The sequence below is a fragment of the Hyaena hyaena genome, unplaced genomic scaffold, assembly GCF_003009895.1.
Source record: "Hyaena hyaena isolate Hyena2069 unplaced genomic scaffold, ASM300989v1 scaffold_392, whole genome shotgun sequence".
In the NCBI taxonomy this organism is placed as follows: Eukaryota; Metazoa; Chordata; class Mammalia; order Carnivora; family Hyaenidae; genus Hyaena; species Hyaena hyaena.
In genome coordinates, this window is record NW_024081017.1 from 981,357 (window position 1) to 1,004,375 (window position 23,019).

Here is a 23,019-nt window from a genome sequence, read left to right on the forward strand (position 1 = left end):
TCCCTCAGCCAGGCATCCCCACCCCTGTGTAGGGCTGGAAGTCAGCGGGCTCCTGGTGGGACCTGTGCTCTGTTCAAAAAACAGTAAATAAACAGCTGGGGCTTCTGATCTGCGCCTCCCGCCCCCGCCCCCCGTGCCTTTCCCACCCTGCTCCCTCCCACTCCCCCCCGCCCCCCAGGAGCCCTCCTTACCTTCCAGGGAGAGGTGGTTCATAGGCTTGGAGAGGATCACGTGACGTGTGCAGGTCAGGAGGCCAGCAGGGCCTTCCCTGAAGGCTGAGTGGCATCCTCTCATCCCACCGATGGCCGCGCCCATGCCCAGAGAGGGTGGAGGCCACACGGCTCATGTGGGCAGGGCTGGGCTTTGAACACAGGCTCTCTGGCTCCAGAGTCCATATTCCTCCTGGCCATTCAGTAGACATTTAATGATCACCTGCTGTATGCTAGGCACCATTCTAGGTGCTAGAGACTCAGCAGTGGCCAGGCAGGGGGGAAGCCATATGCTGTCACTGGACAAGACTTCCATTGAAAGCCATGTTGTGAGAGCGGGAAGGGGCACGCTTTTGGGAGGGAGGGGTGCAGACCGCCGCATCTGCCTGAGGATGGGCGCGCAGTGCCTGTCGGGAGGGAGTTCCTGGCAGAAGGAATAGTCCCTGCAGAGACTGGAAGCCGGAAGTGAAGAGAGCCCAGAGCAGGAGGAAGTAGGGGTGGGGCTGGAGGTGGTGGGTTGGGCAGGTAGAGAACCCTGTCAAATGTGGGATTCATCGTGTGATTTTTTTTTTTTTAATGTTTTATTTATTTCTGAGAGAGAGAGACAGCATGAGCAGGGGAAGGTCAGAGAGAGAGGGAGACACAGAATCCGAAACAGGCTCCAGGCTCTGAGCTCAGGTCATGATCTTGCAGTTTGTGAGTTCAAGCCCTGCGTTGGGCCCTGTGCTGACCCCTTGGAGCTTGGAGTCTGCTTTGGATTCTGTGTCTCCCTTTCTTTCTGTCCCTCCCCTGCTCGTACTCTCTCTCAAAAATAAATAAACATTAAAGAGAGAAAGAGAACCATAGGTGGGGCACCCGGGTGGCTCAGTCAGTTCATTCCTGCTCTGGATTTCGGCTCAGGTCACGATCTCACCGTTGTGCTCCTGGGAATGGAGCACTGGGAGTGGAGCCTGCTTGGGATTCTCTCTCTCCCTCTGCCCCTTCCCTGCGCATGCTCTCTTGCTCTCTCTCAAAAAAAAAAAAAAAAAAAAAAAAGAAAGAAAGGAAAAAGATCACCACAGCTAACCCGGGAGGCTCCTGTGGGCCAGGCCTGGGCCCGCAGGTTAGAGGCCAGGTGCAGAAATGAACCCCTACTGTGTGCCAAGGATCAGAGCAGACCCAGGATCCTGTCCTGGGGGGTGACGGGGCAGAGAGGGGCGGGTAGGCAGATAAGTGACCTGGAGCCTCAGTGATGAGGAAGAAACCGGGCGGTGGCGATGGGCTGGGAAGTCTCCCAGGGAGGCGTCATTTGGGCCAGGGCCGTGGGGAGTGAGTCATGGGGGCGCCTGTGTGGTTCCCAGCTGACTTCCGAGGTGGGCGGTGTTACCCCATCTTCTGGATGAGGAACCCAGACGGAGGGGCAGGGCAGCCTACCGTGTGCAGGGCAGCCTGGGGTGGGGGCAGCAGGGTTGCGGGGGTAGGAGTCAGGGCGGAGGAAGCAGACGACTGCGGCTTGTCGGACGGCGTTCTGGGCAGAGTTACAGGGAGATGATTTCCTTCCCCCACCCAGGCCGGGAGGGCCCCGGGGACCCTCTGGGCAGAGCCGAGGGCGCAGCCGGACGGGCCCTTCCTCACCAAGCCTCTTGGGAATTTCTGAGGATCTGCTTTTTGGAGGGGGACTGTCCAGTCCGAGTGCGGGTGTTGCTGCTCTTTCTGCTCAGTAGTTCAAGAGCTTCTGGAAACATGATTGGAGGAATCCGGGGGTGGTCGGCACCCAGCCTGCCGCTCAAGGCCCCGTGCGCCTGCCCACCCTCCGCCTTCAGCCTCCCCCACCTCGGGCTGCGCCTCCTTTGCCCCGGGCCTCACCCTCCAGTCACCACGAGCACCAGCCCCGGCCAGCTGCCTTCCCTGCGCGTGCCCGGAGCCCTCGGAGTTCTCTTGGGCATCGTGCTGGTCCCCGTGTTCTTCCGAGGCTCTCTGTGCCCATTGTCCATAGCGTCACCATTGCGCCCGTGGTGCCTGCCTTCCCACCCCCCCGGGACAGTCCCAGGACGGCGGGGGAGACGATGTGTGGGCCCAGAGGCCGGGTGACCTCCCACCCTGTGAACTTCAGTCCACGTTCCCACCACTCCCTGATGCCCAGTGACCTTGTTTTCTTAGATGGATCCTTGCACTCAGGAAATCACCGGACAGATCAAGATAGAATATGTTGTCCGTCCCACCAAGTTCCCCCCGTGCCCCTTCCAGAAGGTTCTCCAAAGGGAACTGGGTACTCTGATTTCTATCGCCAGAGACGAGTTTTGCCTGTTCAGGTCCACCCTCTGACTCAGCGGGAGAAACGAGGGCATGTGTGAAAATGTTCCTAGCGGCTGTATGTGCAACGACCCTGAGCTGGGAGGACCCCACCTGTCCCGTCGACTACAGAGTGGAGGGACACATTGTGGCCCGGCCGCCCCACTGGACACGGGTCAGCCGTGGAAAGGAACGTGCTTCAGTCACACACAGCAGCTTGCAGGAGCCACACAGGCAGGTGTGGGGGATTCATTCCCAGGCTTCTGTGTGGTTTGGTCCCTGGCCTGTCCCCGTCGCGTTGAAGAGGTGGGGTGGGCGACGGTGGTGCAGGCCGCGCACACTGTCACCGCTGCCGCCGCGGATTCTGCGCAGGGCTGGCGCTGATGGCTTCTAAGACGCCACACCTCTGATGCGCCAGGGGCCTCCTGTCCCTACCCCTCAGGTCTTCGCCTCTGAGCCGGGTGGCCTGGGGGCTCTCTGGGAGTGCCAGGGCCAAGGCCAGGTGTGGTGCTTGAGAGGTTAGCAGCCGCCAGCAGGCCCAGCCTGTCCCTGGGAGAGCCTGGCGTCTGCCGTGAGGTGGCTTTGCTCTCCTGGAGACGGGCTGGTGCCGCCTGGGGTGAGGGCCGAGGTGAAGAACTGACTTTGGGGCCTGGTGAGCTGCGTGGGGCCTCCTTGCCGTTCCCCCGCTCTGCCCTGTCTGCACCCCTACATGTAGCTCACCTCCTGTTTCCCCTTCTGAGAGGGGCCTTCTCTGACCAGACCAGCCTCCAAGCCCTCTGACCCCCGTGCAGTGTCTTCTTCGTCCCCAGCGCCTCCATCGTAACGCCTGAGGTGCAGAGGGTGACTGCCACCAGGGGCCGTGGGCTTCGTCCTCCTGGGGCTCACGGGCGTCCTGGGGATGTTCGTCCCTCTCTTTTGGGCCCTCCCACCCTCCATGGTTGGACCGTCCTCTCCTGAACTGCTGTCAGCCCTGTCCTGTGTCTGTCTACTGCTGTCACTTACTGCCACACTCTTGGTCCAGCCTCTGTCATCACATATGTGGACCAGTGCAGTCCTCTCCTGCCTTGCCTCTGCGGCCGGCTTCCAGAGGGTTAATTTATTCAGAGAGAGAGAGAGAGAGAGAGTGAGAAGGGGACAGAGGATCTGAAGCAGGCTCTGTGCTGGTAACAGAGAGCCTGATGCGGGGCTCGAATCCATGAGCTGTGAGATCATGACCTGAGCCAAGGTCAAATGCTCAATCACCTGAGCCATCCAGGCGCCCCTGTCTTTCAGTGCTTCCTTTAAAGCCACACACCTTTAAAAGGGCACATCCTTTAAAAGGGCACATCATTATAATCTGGATGTCCCTACCCCCATCTGGCTACCTTGCTCTAAGGATGATGACGGGACTCCGGCACCACCGTCACCCCACCCCTCTCCGGGCCTGCCTGCTTGAGCGCCCGCTCTGCTGCTCTGACTGAGCCCCTACGGGGCCTTTAGGCCCTGTGGCCCACAGAGGGCCCCTCATCTCATGGGCTGGGCCACGAGCGGGTGGGCCAACCTTACTTAAGTGGTCACTGCGCCCCCCCTTGCGCCCAGCCAGTGGGGTGCTGCAGACGTGTGGGGCCGCCCACAGGCTGTCACACGTGCCTGGGTGCGCCCCCTTCCCTCCAGCAATCCCCCTCCCCCCGGGTTATTAACACGTTCCCAGGGATTCTGACAGCCAGCCTGCGCTGGACCCAGCGGCCTCCTCCGGGGCCTTCCAGGCTCCCAACAGGGGTTCCCAGGAGGTGCCCCCCCCGGGGCGCTGTGGCTGTCACAGTACTGGGGAGCGGTGATGGCGGTGGCCCTGGGTTGAGAACCCCAGAATGGTGTTGTCTTGCTGCATACGGGACACGCCTGCCCACTGCCCCCAGTCCTGTGTCCCACACAGGTTTCAGATCTACTTCTGTGCAAACCTTGTTTGAAATTTTCTGAACCTAGAACTTTTCTCCGTTTTACATGAGACAACAAAGAATCCTTTGCATGGCTGTAATCTCTGACAATCCCTCTGCTACTTCAGCACTCACTGAACCCTACTCTTTGGCTGTCTTTTTTTTTTTTTTTTAATTTTTTAAGAATCTATTCATTTTTGAGAGATAGAGTGTGAGTGGAGGACGGGGGGTGGTGGGGACACAGAATCCGAAGCAGGCTTCTGGCTCTGAGCTGTCAGCACAGAGCCCGACACGGGGCTCGAACCCACGAGCAGTGAGATGGTGAGATCATGACCTGAGCCGAAGTCGGTCGCTTAACCGACTGAGTCACCCAGGCGCCCCTGGCTGTCCTTTCCTAATGGCCCAGAGCACCTTCTAGTCGTCCTGGTTTGCATGAATCCACACGTATCAGTAGAAGTTGGTGTAGGTGGTGCCTATATCCATAGTGAAACACACAGGGTATATTTTTTATATTTAACAGCTTTATTGAGGGATTGTTTATGTACTAGGAAATTTTACCGTTTTTAGTAAACTTACAGTAAATATTAGCATCACCATAGTCAAGTTTTAGAACATTTCCAGCACCCCAGAAAGCTCCCTCCTTGTGTCTGACCCCCTGGGCAATCCACATCCTGCCTATGTCACTTTGCTTTTTTGGGACATGAAACACGTATTTTGTCACCAACTACTTTCCTCTTATTTCGTCTTCATATCATACGGATGGCATTAAATTAATTTTAAACATGTATGTAGGAAATGTATTCATTTCTTTGGGGTGTAGGAGATGTTCAAATATTTGTCAACGAAAGGGCTCTTTGGGGCATGCTGGGGCCAGAGGGAAAAACGGGTTCCACTCATCAGCAGCCTTCATGCCAGTCTCTCCTCTGCCCCGGTGGCCTCAGGACCCTCGGAGGTCAGAGTGTTCCCAGTATCTGGCTGGGACACTGGTGTCTTTGCTGAGGCTGCCCCAGTCGCAAGGCGGGATTGCTCCACACATGTGGTCACACTTCCTGCCCCGCAAGCCAGCCGCATGAGTAATTTGTGTCCTTTTCCCCTCCCACAGGGACTTCCTTCCCCGAGGCTCAGGAATCGTCACCCGGCGGCCTCTCATTCTGCAGCTCATCTTCTCAAAAACAGGTACAGTGAGGCAGCTTACTGCTGCGGCAGGAAATGAGCACGGGCACAGTGCCTAGCCGGAGTGCGGGGGGCCAATGGCGTCGGGGGTCTTGGGCCGTCATTTGGGCTTGAACTCCGCCTTTTCCATCTGTGCAGGGAAGTTGAAGCGCAGTTCAGTGAACACCCACCCCGCTTGTGTCCTCACTTGTGACCAGGCTGCCAGGTGCCATGTCTGCTTGCTCTGTTGTGGATGACACATTTTTTTTTGCTGAATGAACAGTTTCAAAATCAGTAGCAGACATTGGAACACATCAAGCTGGAGGGCGTCCCCTTGCAGTGAGGACGCCTTCCTAGTCACGGGACCACACCCAAGAAAAGTAATCACCCCTGCATGTGATCTTGTGCCCAGCCCATCATCAGGTTGCCAGTTGTCCCCTAGCGACCCTCCCTGGCTAGTTCTGCAGCTGCTCCGATCTGCCCCCTGCTGCACCGCGCTGTCCTGTCTCCTCTTTTCTTTAGGGCCGCATTGCCATGTCAGTCACGCCTTGGCTTTTGGAGAGCCACCCGTTGAATGTAGAATGGCCCATATGGAGGCTTTTTTCTGGCTTCCCCTCGGTGGCCTCGGTTTATTTCTGTCCTTTCCACACAAGCCTGGCATGACGTGGGCGTGTCTCCCACAGTAAAACCCACTCGGGCCTCCTTGGAAAGCATCTTGGGTCAGAAGCTGGAAGGGGAGAAAGGAGCCTTCGGGGCATGGCCTCACCTCACTCCAGAGTCGCGAGCGGCCTCCATGCTGCTTCCCCAATGACCTGGAGTATCACCCTTGGTCGGTTCAGCACTCAGTGGGAGCCAGTCTCACCGCACGGCCCGGTTAAACACACCCAAACTAGGAAGGCAGCTGACACACCCCCATTTTACGGGGACACTGACGCTTAGCCGGGTCACCTACCTTTACACTGGGCACCAGATCTGGGACGGGCACCAAGCGAGTCAGACCTCAGACCAGGCTCTCTGCTGTTGTGCCCAGAGTCAGGCTTTCTCGCTTTCATCTTCTGACCCCGCCCAACCCAGCTGGGAGTGGGCGTGGATCCAGTGAGAGGCGATAGCGGATTGGTCCATACCTCCTCCTCATGAGTTCTGCCGTATCATAGGCCACAAGCAAGCCAATGGGCTGCTTCCCCTGGATTCAGCTGTCCAATCAGCTGGGCCCAGACTGGCGGCAGCAGAGCCACAGGTTTCGGTTGACCATGGGTCAGAGTCGCGGAAAGCTTGGCCTGGTGGGTTTCTGCTTCTTATTCAGCAGGTTTCAGCAGTTTGGTGGGGAGAGGAGGGGTGAGAATATGCATTTTTAATGAGTTCCCAGCTGATGGCCGATGCTTCTGGCTCCTGGCCACACAGGGAAAACCTCTGCCCTGCTGGGAAGGCCCTGCCAGCTGAGACTGCCCGGGTTCAGATCGTGACTCTGCAGCTTACTGGCTGTATGACCCCTCAGGAGGGACTGCTGCTCGCCGTGTGTTTTCCTTTCTGGACAGCAAGGATAATAATAGCACCGACTTCGTCTGTTGCCACGAAGGCCACGTTATTCAGTACGTCCAACCCCCAGAACAGTGCCTGGCACTCCATGTCCTCCCCGTGTGGTGCTGACTCAGTGGCTGCGGTTTTGTGCTTTCTGCTGGCCTGTCTGGGACGGCCTGCTGGGAGAACGGGTCTGCTGGCTTTCTGTACTGGAAGGTGGTGGGCTGTTTCATGGCGGGAGGGCCTCCCTGCCCCCTCCTTGGTGGCCGTCACCCGGCTGTGGTCCACTGGAGCACTTAATGCATGCCACAGGCTGGTCCGTGCCCAGGGCACACCAGTGACTGGACCAAGGCTGCTGCCACCACCAGTCACTTGCCCATCTGGCACTCCATTGGTGCCGGGGAACAGAAGTGGGACACTTGGGGTGAGACCAGCAGGGAGACAGGCAGGCCTGGCCCCCACCAGATGGGAGTGTGTGTGTGGAGAGGGGAGGCTGACTAACTTCATCCTGGAGGGCGGGGCACCCAGGGCGCCTCCGAAGAAGTGATGTTGGAGCCGAGGCTGACGGAACTCTCCTTCCCAGCAAAGGGTGGTAGATGTGAAGAGCAGTGAAGGTGGAAACGGAGGGTGCACATCAGCCTCATGCCTGGCCTGGACTGAGGCTGGGGTCTCTGTTCCTGTCATCCCCACTTTACAAAGGAGGGAACTGAGGCTTCCAGAGATGAGGCCACTTGCCTGAGAGCACACAGGAGGGTCACCGTGAGAGCCCAGCCTGAAACCCATGTGGTGGGGTGCACCCGAGGGCCGAAGTGTCAGTTGATCAGATCCTGTGGCTGCTGGTGAAAAAGAGACCACAGGAGCCAGCCCAGGCTAGGGGACCCGGAGGAGGTAGAAGTGGTGCCTGGGGACCAGTAGGGACGGGGTGGCCGCCATGGAGATAGGGTCGTGATTGGATCCTGGTGGGTGGGTGGTGGAGGTGGGGAGAGAGGCCCAGGTATCCCATGTGGAAGTGGCCTTGCTGTGTCTCAGCTCACATAGTCTTCTTTCCCCACCTGACGGTGGCATCTCCAGTCTCTCTCTTTCTCTCTCTCTTTTTATTTTTGAGAGAGAGAGAGAGATCATGAGCAGGGGTGGGGCAGAGAGAGAGGCAGGACAGTGGGTCCGAAGCAGGCTCCGCACTGTCAGCACAGAGCCCGATGCAGGGCTCGCACCCACGAACTGGCGATCATGACCTGAGTCCAAGTTGGATGCTTAACCGACTGAGCCATCCAGGCGCCCCTTGAGTCTCCTACTGGTGCCAGTAGCTGTGTGCCCACTCTGCTGGAACTCATCTGGGTGCCAGAGAGGCAGAACAGGGTGGCAGACATGGGGTGCTGTTGTCAGGCCGAGAGGGGAAAGGATGAGGTGTGGGAGAGTATATTGGACATTGGATCTACTCTGGGAGAACATTCTAGGCAGGGGCGACAGCATGTGCAAAGCTGTGAGGTGGGGGAGGGGCAGGAGGCAGGGGACATGGCCTGGGAGTCTGGTGAGGGATTCAGGCAGTGAGAGCCCAAAGAGCACTGGGGTGGGGAGACCCGGCTCAGCCACCAGCTGCCTTGTGCAGGAAGGACAGGCAGGGATAGGCTTGCGGGCGGGAGGCTAGGGAGGGGTTAGTCTAGAGCCCTGAACGAGGTCATGAGGCCTGGCCCAGGCCAGTGCTCTGAGGGTGAAGTTCAGTCTAGAATGACCCTGAGGTGGGGGGAGGGGGTGTCCAGGGCGATGGACAGCAGAGGTGCCTGGGCTGGGTGGGGGGTGGGACACCCCACTAGCAGGAGGGATGAAGCTGGTGTAGCTGGGTGTAGGTGGGATGTGCTGATTGGCCAAGGGCCCTCTAGGGAGTAGACTTTTGTCCCGCCCACTCTGGAGAACAGGACTCTGGAGCCCCGCAGCTGCCCCTTACAGTCCCGGGCCTGGGCCAGCTGGCCTCCCTCTCTGTGTCTCGGCTTCCTCATCTGTAAGACAGGGGTGCTAGTGGTACCCCCTCTGTGGCCCCAGCAATCCACGTGGCTTTGATGTGGCTGCCAACTCCCGTGGGGTCTGGGGGCCCACGATGTGACTTAGAGGCTGGGTCTCAGCCCTCCTCTCTGAGGCCTGGGACACCCAGTGATGTCTGGCTGCTGGTCCAGAGTGCTCTTGGTGAGCCATTACTTTTAACTTTTTTTTTTTTTTTTTTTTTTTTTAAGTAGGCTCCGTGCCCAGCGCAGAGCCCAACACCAGGGCTTGAATTCGCAACCCTGAGATCAAGAGTCAGATGCTTAACCAGCTGAGCCGCCCAGGCGCTCCAGACTTTTAATCTGCTTCGTTTAAAAATTACCTAAGACTGAACGGGGGCACCTGGCTGGTTTAGTCAGTAAAGCATGTGATTCTTGATCTCAGGGTTGTATGTTTCAGGCCCGCGTTGGGCACAGAGGTTACTTAAAAAGAAAATCTTAAAAAAAAAAAAAATTACCTAAGGCTAGAGCCGCCAGGAATTTTGATGGCTCCCTGGTGAACCGTGATCCTCTGGGAGCCACCCCTTGGTCTTGTAAACCCTGGGTGCGGGGGACTGTTCTTGTGTGGAGTGTGGCCTCCAGAGCCTTCCTTCCCTTGACCTTGACTGCTGCTCTCAGAGGTCAGAGAGGGGATGGCAGGGCTTGGCTCCCAGCTCTCTTCTTAAAGCTTTGTGACCCTGATAGGGCCTTGCTGGCCTCTGGGACCTTGCCTCCTCCTGGTCCCCTCGCCGCAGCTACAATCCCCCTCTTCACTCACCTTCAGGATCAGCTCATCCATTTGTGCCTCCAGGCCTTTGTCTCCCAAGGTCCTCCCCCTGCTGGGTGGGCCCCCGCCCCCGCCCCATCATTGCTGCCTGCCGTTCCTCCTCAGGTAACCCGATCCTGTTCTTGTATTCTTACTGGTTTCTCGCCCCCAGAAGTCCGTCCCAGAAAGCACTGATCTGCTTTGTTGTGGTATCATCGACAGCCCTTTCTCCAGCACCTGTCCTGCGGGCCTGGTCCCCACGGGGCCTTTCCTCTGAAGCTGGTAGACTCTGCAGCGTTTGGGGCATGGCCTTGTCTCTTGATGAGGAAGCAAGAGCCAGGAGCTCGTGAGAGTCAGGCTGGGGGCCGCCCGGATGCTGGCTGTGGCTGTCGCTCTCTCCCGTACGTGGGGTGGGGTTCTCCCAGTTTCTGGAGGACATTTCACCCTTTGGGTGGCGCTCACCTCCATTCTGACGCCACCTTCCTGGGGAGAGTGTCCCATCCCACAGCGGAAGGGCTCAGCCCCTCCAGCCTGTGGTCTTCCGCCCCCACCGCCAGTCACAAGTCCGGGTTGTCACCTGTGCGTCTCGCCCCCTGGCTGTAGATCTGAGGTCCCCATGACCCCCTCCCAGCTCCTCCACATGTTCACCAGCCGGGAAGCTCTCTGAAGCCTGGTCTCTGGGTGCTTCATGGAGGCCTCATCACATAGGCACGATTGATTGAATCATTGACCTTCGGTGATTGATTTAACAGAGCCCCTCGCCCCTCTCGGGAGTAGGGGTTGGGCAGGGCGGGGCTAAAAGTTCCAGGCTTCTAATCACATAAATTGGTCCCCCTGGCACAGCCCCCCGTCCTTATGTGCTTTCCAGAAGTCACGTCATTAAACTATTGTGTCGTCATTAAACTATTGTGTCGTTGAGAGGGGTTTGGGCTCAGGCTCCTAAAGACACCTTTGTCACACTTATCACTTAGGACATTCCAAGGACTTTAGGAGCCCTGTGTCAGAAATGGAGGGTGGAGCTCCAAACGTGCATTTCTTACTGTAAATCTCAACAGCCCGCCTTCCCGGTGGGTGGCTGTGTCCTAGGTTGGGAGGTCTTCACACTTGTCTCCAGTCAGAGGAGCTGCAGGGCCCTTCAGACTCGCAGGTGCCGCATGCTCCTCTCTGTTGGCTAAAGCCTCTGCACTGTCTCCCTCGATCGGCTCCATTCGATCGTGTGGTACTCAGGGTCTCCCAGGTGTGTCTGAGTCCCTGAGTCGCTCCCCCGCCCCGTCCCGGCTGGCCTGCCTGTCGACGCCAGGTTTGCAGGAAGGCAGACCCCATCTCCTGCCACCAGAGTCACCCTGGCAGTTCCACTCCTCGCGGGGTTGACCATGGGGAAGGGACAGGGAAAGTCCATGAAGCCCCGGGCAGGGCTGCTCTGTGCAGAGCCCTGAGACCCCGAGGCGGCCCCCCGAGGTCTCCTGACAGGCAGCTAAGCTGGCTGTGTGCCCCCTGTGGGCCCAGCACTATGGAATTTGATTTCATAGCAGCCCCACACCTGGGTTCTATGTTGTCTCATTTCCTTGTGGGGAAACTGAGGCACGGGGGTGGGGATGGCGAGGCTGGAACTCTGAGCTGGGAGTGGCTAGGCACACCCATCTCTGTCTCTCTCCTGTTACCTCCCCATGTCAGCCAAGGTGCCTGATTCAGCCTTTCCAGGCTGGAGAAGCCGGGCCGAAGGCAGGTTGTTGTAGAAGAGCTTGGGCATTTCACAGTCTGCCCGCAGGCTGGGGACGGTGCCTTCGGTCCTGTGGGCCTCCTCCGGCTCCTTTAAAACGGGAAAGTCCTAAGTCCCCTCAGGAAGCCAGGCCTGAGGGAACCGGGGCCACTGTCATAGGGCTGCTTCCTTGGGCCCCGGTGGCCTGATACCCAGAGGGTGGCTGCGTGTAATTGTCATCTCCCTTCTGAGGACCTTTCTTTTTTTTTTAAATAAATTTATTTAATTAAAAAATTTTTTTTGAGACCAAGTGAGGGAGGGGTAGAGAGGGGGTGAGAGAGAATCCCAAGCAGGCTCTGCACTAACAGTGCAGGGGCTCGAACTCACGAACCTTGAGATCATGACCTGAGCTGAAGTTGGGCACTTAACCAACTGAGCCACCCAGGTGCCCCTTGAGGGGACCTTCTTTTTTTTTCCCCCTTTATTATTATTTTTTAAAATTTATTTCTGAGACAGAGAGAGAGAGACAGCATGAGCAGGGGAGGGTCAGAGAGAGGGGGAGATACAGAATCTGAGACAGGCTCCCGGCTCTGAGCTGTCAGCACAGAGCCCAATGCGGGGCTCGAACCCACAAACCCTGAGATCATGACCTGAGCCGAAGTCGGATGCTTAACCGACTGAGCCACCCAGGCGCTCTGAGGGGACCTTCTTGAAGGGCCCGAGAGATGGCCCAAGTGGGGATTGGCTGCTTAGCACAATGGGGACCCACTTGGGACTCAAGAGAGTGATGTCCTCCTAGGCTGTGGCACCTAACGATTTTTAATAGGTCACTTGATAAGTTTTATTAAACAACCACTAGGCACCAGGCGCCGGGTAGAGTGGTGACCCCCTAAGTGTGCTCTCTTGCAGCTCTGGCCTTAGCAGGGGACACCTGAGCCTGTGGTGTGTCAGGGTGAGGGCCGCCGTGGAAGAGGGTGTAAAGTGCCAGGGTATCTCCTGGGTCCCTGGTGGTCAGGGTGGGCCTCCCAGCGGAGGTGTTTAGGGCCGAGACCTGAAGGAGATGAGGGAACAAGCCCTGGAGGGAGGGCAGAGCCTCTTTCTAGAAAGAGCCATAAGGGCATTCACTGTCCCCACAGTGAGGATGCGGGCAGGAAGACCCGTGGTGGGAGAGGGTGGCTGGCGCCTCCGGGTCAGCAGCACGAGTGCTGGACAAGGGCCCGGGTTATTACTTCACTCCTGGCTTGCGCCAGGCCCGGCCCTCCCCCCACCCCCAGGCTGTCCCTCCTCCCAGGGAAGGGCGTGGCTCCAGGGCCCGGTGGCAGTGGCCGGGTGTGTGGCTGTCAGTGCTGCAGCAGGGGCCAGGGACTGGCGGGACTGGACTGGTCGGGTCATCTGTGCACGAGCGAGGGCGGACTAGGAAACTGGCAGCCGGGCTGGGGACGGAGGGCCGTGGCTGCTGGGGATGAGCTCCGTCGTCCCAGACCCTGAGCTCAGCCTCAGGGCCTCCGATTTACTCTTTGAGGTGGGATCATTAAAAAATCAAAAATCTTTAGCGTTCCTGCAAATACAGGGCTGTGGAGCCCCCGGCAAAGCCCCTCCTGCCTGTTTCTCAGGGAGCCTGGCCCGGAGGCCGAAGTGACCCAGGGAGGCTTCCGTCCTTCTGCAGACGCCCTGGGCCCAGAGCATCCTTGGGGAATGGGGAAAGTGGCCAGTGCAGAGAGAGGGTGCAGGCGCGCGCTCTGCCCACTGCTGCCCCTGCCTGACTCCATCAGCACTGGGCCTGTATGGTCAAGAGGAGCTTGGGAAGGAAGGAAGGGGGGACGGGGGGAGAGAAAAAAACAGCAGGTGGCCTTGCCGGCCCCCGTCCCTGTCCAATCTTCCATATATACAGCTTGGTGGCCTTGGAGTTGGGCCCCCTTATAGAAGCTGAGGCAGGGACCGTGTTATCTTTCTGATAGTCATTCACTCACACGTGCAATTATTGAGCACTTCCAGAGGTATACTCAGAGGGATCCCCGGGGGCCCAGAGTGACTAGCGCAGATTCAGATCTCTGCCCTAGCAGGTGGACCTTCTCATAGGGAGCCAGGAAAATGCACAGGATGAGGAGGTCGGCGTTGTTAGAAGGTAGCCATGCTTGGAGGGTCATAAGGTGCAGAAAGAGGAAAGAGATTGGAGAGGTTTATCCTGTTGGGTGGGGGCCAGAGCTGGCCTCATGGAGACGGTGACACTTGAACAGACCTGAGGGAGGCTAGGGAAGGAGCCTGCAGGAAGAGAGAAGAGCCAGTGCAAAGGCCCTGAGGCAGAAGCCCAGAGTGGCTGGAGGAGAGTGAGTTGAAGTCAGAGCTGGGGATGTGGTTAGCTGGGGGCCATGGATGGCTCTGAGGAAACAAGGGCTGAGGTCTGGCTTTAAGAGGGTCAGTGGTGTGGGGGAAAGTGAAAGCAGGCTTTGTGGAAGCTTTTTAATGTTGATATGAACCCTGGAATCCAGCACACAGTTCAGAAGTGACCAGGAGCGCAGTAGAGTGGGCCGTGAGGGGGATGGGCCCAGAACGTATGGTTTCTGCTGCCTGTTGGGTCCCTGGGGAAGAAGCTGTGGTTTACTGGCACCGTCTGCACATCCTGCCCGTGAAGGAGTTGGTACAAGGGGAGGCCGCCACTGGGCTCCAGGGGCCATAGCCGGCAGGTCCTGGTCCCCACAAATATAGGCCCAGGGTGACCTGGCCCTGACCGGGGAGGAGCCCGGGATGCAGGATGATGTGTCAGGTGGCGTGGAGTTTAGGAAGGCTTCTCGGGGGAGGCAACAGGCAGGCTGGCCCTGGAGGAGGCGGAGCAGGTACCGAGTCTGGCAGAGCAGAGGGCCTGTGTCCTGGCCCCCAGTCCCTTCCCTGAGGCTGTGCTCCTGGAAGGGGTGTGGTTTCCGGTGGGTGCCTTGAGCCGGATGAGAACTGAGTTTTGCTGTGGGGGGTTGGGGGGCTGAGCCATTTATGGTGGCCCCTGCCGGAAGAGCAGTCAGGCGTTTCCTCTTGTCCCTGTGGAGGCTAGAGCGAGACTGTCCTTGGGAACTGGGTCAGCTGATGGGGGAGGAGCTGGGATCCCAGCTCCTCCAGCGAGTGTCCTCACAGCCCCTGTTCCCCAGGGGCCAGAGCCCATTGGGGGAAGTGGCGCTCGGTGATCTGAGCCCACAGAGTCCCCCTGACCTGAAGCAGAGAGGTTCAGAGAGGTTAACAGCCTGCCGGTGGCCTCACAAAGGCCACGTGGCTTGAGAGAGAGCCGCTACCTGGAGACATTATCTGAACTCCAAATCCCCGCTCCCCCACCAAGCTCGGGCCGAGTCGCTTCACCTCTCTGGGCCTCCGTTTCCACATCTGCAGTATGGACATCATGGAGATGCCTGCCTGCTAAGGTGCTCGCCCCACAGGGCTTGGCCAGAGCCGGTAGGGGCCGAATGTTGGCCGTGGGTTGTTAGGTTATTAGCTGGGATGGCGACCCTCTTTGCACTCACTTCTCTCTGCCTTGTGACGCGTCTGGGGAGAGAGTCTAGACCTGCTGGGCTTTCTCTGTCGTAGGGCTCCATCTCTGTCCTTTGTACCGAGGCAGCTGATGGTGTCAGTGCTGCGATTTGTGTAACCCAGTCTCCTCCTCCTGGAGGCGTGGGGGCGATCTCTAGTTCCTTACTCTTAGAGAGCTCACAGCTCTGTGCATCTTGGCCTGTCCGAAGTGGTCCAGGTCTAACTTTTTTTTTTTTTTAACTTTTATTCATTTTTGAGACAGAGACAGAGCATGAGCGGAGGGAGGGGCAGAGAGCGAGGGAGACACAGAATCCGAAGCAGCTCCAGGCTCTGAGCTGTCAGCAGCACAGAGCCCGACATGGGGACCCAAACTCACAAACCACGAGATCATGAACTGAGCCGAAGTTGGATGCTTAACCGACTGAGCCCCCCAGGCGCCCCCGTAGTGGTCCGGTTCTTTGGGCTGACTTCCATCCCCTCAGTATTCCTGCAGAGCCGTGGTGTCTGAGCCTGCAAGCCCCCTGCCTCCCCAGCATTTACTGTGAAAACACGCTCCTAGGGAAAAGATGAAGAATTGCACAGCGAACGCCTGTCGGCTTGGTACCTACACATCTGAGGATGAACACCTTTTATTCTTGCTTTTTTCTGTGTCTGATGGGGCCACCACTACTTGGTAGTCACTTACTTGTGGCCCGGACCCTTGGCATCAGTATGGCTTTTAGATACTCCAGGCTCAGAAGGCGTGAAGAGGGGCGCCTGGGTGGCTTAGTCGGTTAAGCGTCCGACTTTCGCTTAGGTCATGATCTCACGGTTCGTGGGTTCGAGCCCCGCGTCGGGCCCTGTGCTGACTGCCAGCTCAGAGCCTGGAGCCTGTTTCAGTCTGTGACTCCCTCTCTCTCTGACCCTCCCCTGCTCACGCTGTCTCTCTCTCTCTCCTAGAAATAAATAAAACATTAAAAAAAAAATTTTTTTAAAAACGAAGGCGTGAAGAGGCTCCTGTGTCCACATGGGACCCCGCCCAGAAAGCAATTCTCCTGAGGGGTTCACATCTAGGTGGGGGGCCCTGTGATCAGCCAGGAGATGAGGCGAGACAGTGAGACGGGCTTTAGTGAGGCCACAGCTCTCCATACTGTGCCACATGCCTTGGGGAGGAAGGACAGATGGGCCCCACGGACGTGCGGCCGGCTCCAGATCTGTTTAGGATGGGTGGCTTCTCTTTGACCCACAGCAAGGGAGGTTCTGACGTCAGGACTCAGGACTCAGACTCACGTCTAACAGCAAAGCGGAAGCTTCATCACGTGTGCACCCCCCGTGGTCCAGTGACACACGCTGGTATTTCCTCTTCTGTTCATCAAAAAAATCACAGATGCTGGTTACACCCACCTGTTGGGTTTTGTTTGTTTTGTTTTTCTCAGAGTTTATCACAGCGCATGATTTCACAAAATACCTCATGAGAGTTTCCGTCCCTCGGGGATAGGACCTTCCTTGCTGGTTTTGTTCCTTGAGGGGTTCAGGGTCTGGAAGGGGCCTCGGCCTGTAGGAGCGCCCCCCCCCCAGTACTCACTGCAAGAACGACTCTTGCACCCCAAATTCCTGGAGCACCTGTGACCGATGCTGCACTTCCCCTGCTTGCCCAGGCGCCTGTCCCAGGAGGCCATCTGCCCCCTTGCTGCTCTGTCCCCTTTCGAACATTCTTTCTTTCTTTTTCAGAATATGCCGAGTTTTTGCACTGTAAGTCCAAAAAGTTTACAGATTTTGATGAGGTCCGACAGGAGATCGAAGCGGAGACCGACAGGGTCACGGGGACCAACAAAGGCATCTCCCCAGTGCCCATCAACCTGCGGGTCTACTCGCCGCACGGTAGGCTGCACAGGCGCAGGCGCTTCGGGGCAGGGGCCAAGGGAGGTCGGGTCTGAAGCACTGTGACGAAAAATATGACCCCCTCCATTTTCCTTCACGCGCACGCAGCCCTCTTGATCTCTGTCTTCCCGCTTTCGGTAGGGACATGGTATTACAGGGAATCAGTCTCAGCTCTTAAGGAAGCACAGCATGCTGGGAAGACTGTTGGGGAGGGGGTGACCAGGGCCAGTTGCAGCCCTGCGCCTCTGAAGAAAGGCGTGGCCACAGTGTGGCTCCCAGGAGATGGCGGCCACAGAATGTGACACCAGCCCAGGGGAGCCGGGGCCTCTGGGTCTAGCAGCGGAGCCAGAAAGCCATTTTTCCCTGCAAAATGTTCTGATTTTTAAAACTCTGCCTCATTTACCCAGAGCAGCCTGCCATGCTGCACAGCTTCTGGCCCTGGGCCGTGAACTGCTAACTCACATGGCATTTGGGGCATATTCCAGCATACTCTTAACTCCTCAGTAGGAGTTCTCTGAGATGAATTTTGAAATTTACTCATTTTTGGTTAAATGATGCCTGTACATGGCTCAGATTACAAAAAGCTGTATAGCAAAAACCTGCCCTGCCCTCAGTGTTATAAATGTGTTTTATATTTTACTGCCTTAAGTAAATAATTATGAATATGTATGTGTGTGCCACGTGTGTGTCTTTCACCACTTTTACTCAAGTTGTAGCCTGCATAAAATGCCACTTTTTTTTTTTTAATTTTTTTTTTAATGTTTTATTTATTTCTAGGAGAGAGAGAGAGACAGTGTGAGCAGGGGAGGGTCAGAGAGAGAGGGAGTCACAGACCGAAACAGGCTTGGCTCCAGGCTCTGAGCTGGCAGTCAGCACAGAGCCCGATGCGGGGCTCAAACCCACAAACTGCGAGATCATGACCTAAGCGAAAGTCGGACGCTTAACCGACTAAGCCACCCAGGCGCCCCTAAAATGCCACTTTTTTGTATGAGTACAGCTCCCAAGTGTGTCTCTTATCAGAGTATCATCTTTTTGTTTTTTATGGTAAAGATTGGTGAACGACGGCCTTTGGTCATGGCTGAATTGATAGGCGCAAGTTTACTTAGCCCCAGAGAGAAGTTCTAGCCTTCTAGTGCAAACGTCCCGATTTAAAACTGCACTTAAATAGTGCAAAAGAGAGGGGCTGCCTGTGGGAGGGGGCCCTGGAAGAGGAGCTGCTGGATCAAAGGGTGTGATCTGGTTGGAGGACCGGGAATCCTGTGGTCCGGACCTGCCCACTCCCCCCACCTCCCTGCCCAGGACTTGGAGAAGTGGGCTGGGTAGCCGTGCCTCCCTTCCTCTATCTCTGATGACCTTTCTCTCTGGCTTCCCTACCAGTGTTGAACCTGACCCTCATCGACCTCCCGGGCATCACCAAGGTGCCCGTGGGGGACCAGCCCCCAGATATCGAGTACCAGATCAAGGACATGATCCTGCAGTTCATCAGCCGGGAGAGCAGCCTCATCCTTGCCGTCACCCCTGCCAACATGGACCTGGCCAACTCGGACGCCCTCAAGCTGGCCAAGGAGGTCGACCCCCAAGGTGACTGCTGAGCCCCCACAGTAGGAGGTCCCCTCCTGCGTGCCTGGGAGCATGGCGACTGCCCCGCATCCTGGGTTCCAAGCCACTAATGTAACCCCCCCCGCCCGCCGCCATCACATCCCTCTGCCCCACTCTCTCTGCCCCTCCCCGCCCTCCCTGGCAAACTTGGTGGGGAGTATTCACGGCCGTGGCTCCTTTGACCTCCAGAAAGGCAATGCCATCTCCCACGCTCACAGCCGAGTGTGAGCGGGCAGGGGCATCAGGGAGCACATGGCTGGGCTCACTGCCCCCCCCCCCCCAGCACCCTCTGGAGATCTCCCCGGGCCTCCCGCATGTCACACGTGCCTAGATGTCCACGCACGCGCTAGCGCGGAGGGCCCCCTTGGGCACCGGCGGGGTCGCTGATCTGTAGGCGTACAGCTCTGCTGGGAGGGGTCCCTTAGTTCTAGGTGACTGGAGACAGGAGGAATCCTGTGGGGTGGTGTCCAGAGCGGAATTTTGGCCATTCAGGTGAAAGGGGACCCTAGAAACCATCGCCGTGGGTTTGCGTATCATGTTGGGACCTTGCAGGTGACTCAGCACAGCACAGAGACTGACCCGGGACTTGGGTTTCCGGGAGGTTTTCCTGACACTGCAGCCACAAGGCGCTGTCGCAGATCATGGGAATGACCATGACGGTGGCCAGTGTTTACTGATCGAGCATTTGTCACAAGCCACGTGTGTCTCCATGGACCGCCCACTAAGATCAGTGTGGCTGTTGGCTTCGCTTGGCATGAGGGAAACTGGGGTTCAGGCAGGTGACGTTATGGCTTGTCCCAGGTCTCACGGCCTGGAGGTGGGGACCCCCAGGTTGCCAGCCCAGACTCGTTTCTCACGGCATCCTGTGACCTCTGGGCTCTTTCAGGCCTGCGGACCATCGGCGTCATCACCAAACTCGACCTGATGGACGAAGGCACTGACGCCAGGGACGTCCTGGAAAACAAGCTTCTCCCCTTGAGAAGAGGTGCGGCTGGGCAGGGACAGGGGCCACAGGGCGGAGCAGCTGGACATACATTCAGATGGTGTTTGTTTTCGTCCTTATCATTACTGAAACCTGGGCAGATGCCAGGAAGTACACACAGATAAACCCTCAGTATTGCCTGCTTCCCCGTCGCCCAGAGTGACTGCTTTTCCATCTCAGTACAAGCCCTTCTGTCTTCACGCCTCCTCGTACATGTCTTTTTCCTGTGATGTGTATACGTTCGCTTTCCAGTTACATGGTTAACACCTGCTCACTTGGGGAGCATAAAGAAGCCTACAGAGAAAGGAAACCAAAGTCATCCCCACCCCAGCCTCTCTCACTAATTCATACTTGGTGGCTTTCCTCCCAAAAAGTTCCTTAGGATCCGTAATTTCTATTAATTTTCATGCTTGCTTTCTATAATGAGCATTTTTAAACCTTTTTTTTTTTTAATGTTTATTTTTGAGAGAGAGAGAGAGAATGGAGGAGGGGCAGAGAGAGGGAGACAGAATCGGAAGCAGGCTCTAGGCTCTGAGCTGTCAGCACAGAGCCCGATGCGGGGCTCAAACTCGTGAACCCTGAGATCATGACCTGAGCTGACGTCGGATGCTTAACTGACTGAGCCACCCAGGCGCTCTGTTGTTGTTTTAAGCCATTTCTTTCTTATTTTTAAAAATTTTATTTATTTTAAATATTTATTTTTGAAAGAGACAGTGTGCGCACACGCATTGGCAGGGGGAGGACAGAGAGAGAAGGGGACAGAGGATCTGAAGCGGGCTCCGTGCTGGCAGCAGAGAGCCCGACACGGGGCTTGAACCTGCAAACAGAGATCACGACTTGAGCTGAAGTCAGATGCTTAACGACTGAGCCACCCAGGTGCCCCCACACCATTTCTTTCTTAACGGCTTCCCTTCTGTGCCTCATTCCTTCTCTCTGGAGTCTGCTGTCAGCTCCGGGCCCCTTCTGGGCCAGTGGTGTGGCCAGCACCATTTAGATCTTCCCTTTTGCCCCTGGGCATTCCCTCCTCCAGTCGGGGACAGGCTTGGTTTCCCTGCCCCCAGCCCTGCTGAGACACCAAGTAACGAGACATGGGTCCCAGATGAGGAACGTGGTCAGGGCAAAGCCCACACTCCCGTTTAGTGGCCAGGGTCACGGGCCGAAGAGGGAGTCCATGTCGGGAGGTTTAGGAAGGAAGGGTTGGCGCTGAATCTGGAAGCAGACCCCTCATGTCATCACACCCTCTCCCATCCCCCCACCCCCACCCCTGCTCATTCCACACGTACTGGGCCCAAATCTTGGCCCCCAAGGGGTGCTGCCTGGGCTCAGCATCGCCGCCGGGGGGCCGGTGACACAGGCCTCGGCTTCCTTCCTGCCCACTCCCCGCTGTCACCATCTGCCCTCCTCTGCCTTCCTGTCCGTGTCCCAGGAGGTGAGCCCCTCCCCTCCCGGCCCTGACCACCTGCTCCTGACTTGCGCCCACAGGCCTCCCTCCCCGACTGCTCCCCTGTGCCCTGTGGCCTTAGAATCTCTCTCTCGGTTTCCCAAAGGCTCTGAACTGCCGCACCTTCAGGAACCAAAATCCAAGCCAGACCGCTCCCTGCTGTTTGCGTGCTTGCTGTCGCGTGGATGGTGGCGAGCTTGGGTCCTCTCAGGCCTGGGTTCACCTCTTGATTCTCCTGTGGTGCCTCTCCGTGACCTCCCCTCACTCACTTCCCCTCCTCTGTGACATGGACGTAATGACAAATGCAGAGAGGACGAAGGTTTCTGAGTGTGGACTGTGGCTTGTGGCCCAGTCTGTGCGCGGCCTGTGGCACAGGGTCCCTGTCTGCCTGTACCTGGCGCAGCCCCGCACCTGATACACGGTGGGTGTCCGGGCACTTCGGCTCACCTGGCCCTGCCCCTGCGCCCCTCTCCCCCGCAGGCTACATCGGTGTGGTGAACCGCAGCCAGAAGGACATTGAGGGCAAGAAGGACATCCGCACGGCGCTGGCGGCCGAGAGGAAGTTCTTCCTCTCCCACCCTGCCTACCGGCACATGGCTGACCGCATGGGGACCCCCCACCTGCAGAAGACCCTGAACCAGGTACGACCAGGAGTTTGTGCCGGGGCGGGTCCACAGTGGTGCTGGCCTTGGTCTAGAGCCAGCGCTTGTTTTAGCAAAGCGAGCTCAGTCCACATTTGCTTCAGGGCCTGGGGAAGCGTGGGCCCTCAGTAAGTCGGTGCCGGCTCTCTTGCCGGTGCTGTTACTTTAAGTACCACCAGAAGGGTCTGGTCCCGTGCCCTGATGCTTGCGTAGGTTACACACGCTTGGCCTGCCCCAAGGCAGGGCGGCCGGGAGTGGTGGCCAGGACCTCCCCAGGAGCACTGTAGAGCCTGACCTTCTTGGGTCCAGAGCCCACCCCACCTCTGACTGGGTGACCCGGCCTCTCTGAGCCTCCGGCCTCTGTTCCTCAGTTGCGCACCGACACCATCGCTGCCCCCAAGGGTGCTGGCATCCGCTTCGTGCCCAGCAGGCACGTTTTGTGAAACGCAGTGAGAGTCGGATACCAGCATTGCACTTTCTACTGCTCTGGGTTTGTTTGTTTTTTTACAGGGAATGTATTCATACCCGGTTTATAAACAATACGGGTATCGATAAACGTGCAGCGAGGCGCCCCCATCTGCCCCTCCCTTCCGCCCTGGCCGGCTACTGTCAGCACGGCTACGTCTCTTTCTGTCCGCAGAAGCAAAGAGGACTTTCGAGAATCCCATTTCTCCCTTTCTGGCCACGAACGACGCCATGAGCTCCCCCACCCCTTGCTTCTGAGGGGGTTTTGCTCAGCAGCCTCCTGAGGGGGCCGTGCAGGAAAGAACCCTGCTCACTCTCTGTTGCGGCCACAGAGCGCGCTCTGAACAGGCCCGCTCATCTTCTCATCTCCCTGGTCTGTAAAGGCTGCCGTCACTGACACGCTCAGGACATTTGATGCACGTGTCGATTTCTCTGGCGAGCAGGGTCCCTGACGGGGGCTCACTGTAACGGGCGGCCTGTGCGCAGGGTCTGTCCTGGTTTGCCCACCCAGCGCAGCAGGACCCCCCACCTCCTTAAGACTTTATGGCAGCTTCCTGGAAGGTGGGCAGGGACCAGAGCCACAGCGAGGCGTTTCTTCGCGTGTGCAGTGGGGTCGCAGCGGCAACACAAGAGCCGGGCTTTCCTCGGGGAAGGCATTTTTCTAACGGGGGCAGGGAGGGGACAGACTCGGGACAAGTCACCACATCCCTGCACTGTCCGGCGTTAGTCATGGGGCCACGAAAAGCCGGTGCAGGCCAGGAAGGCAGAGAAGGCGGCTCAGCGGGGGCACAGAGGAAAGTGAGCATCCGCTGGGGCAGGAGAGGAGAGGGAGTAGTGGGCCCCGGCAGGGGGGCAGAGGGAGAGCAAAGGAGGGACAGGGGACTCCTGTGGGAGCGGGGGTTGGTGGGGGGGGCCGGCTGGGACACAGCTCTGCCCTGGGGCACTTCCTGGGAGCCCTGCGAAACCAGGCAGCTCTCGCGC

At 57.8% G+C, this 23,019-nt stretch overlaps 1 protein-coding gene across 7 annotated transcripts in view; it reads left to right on the forward strand.

Annotated features, from left to right (window-relative positions):
- DNM2 (dynamin 2) overlaps positions 1-23,019 on the forward strand; it is an 81,865-nt gene that overhangs the window by 24,511 nt on the left and 34,335 nt on the right. For all 7 annotated transcript variants that reach the window (XM_039250942.1, XM_039250944.1, XM_039250939.1 and 4 more), the window contains exons 2-6: positions 5,496-5,569; positions 16,761-16,910; positions 18,288-18,491; positions 19,396-19,494; positions 21,413-21,573. In XM_039250942.1, coding sequence (XP_039106873.1) covers positions 5,496-5,569; positions 16,761-16,910; positions 18,288-18,491; positions 19,396-19,494; positions 21,413-21,573 — 688 coding nt within the window. The remainder of the gene's footprint in view (positions 1-5,495; positions 5,570-16,760; positions 16,911-18,287; positions 18,492-19,395; positions 19,495-21,412; positions 21,574-23,019) is intronic.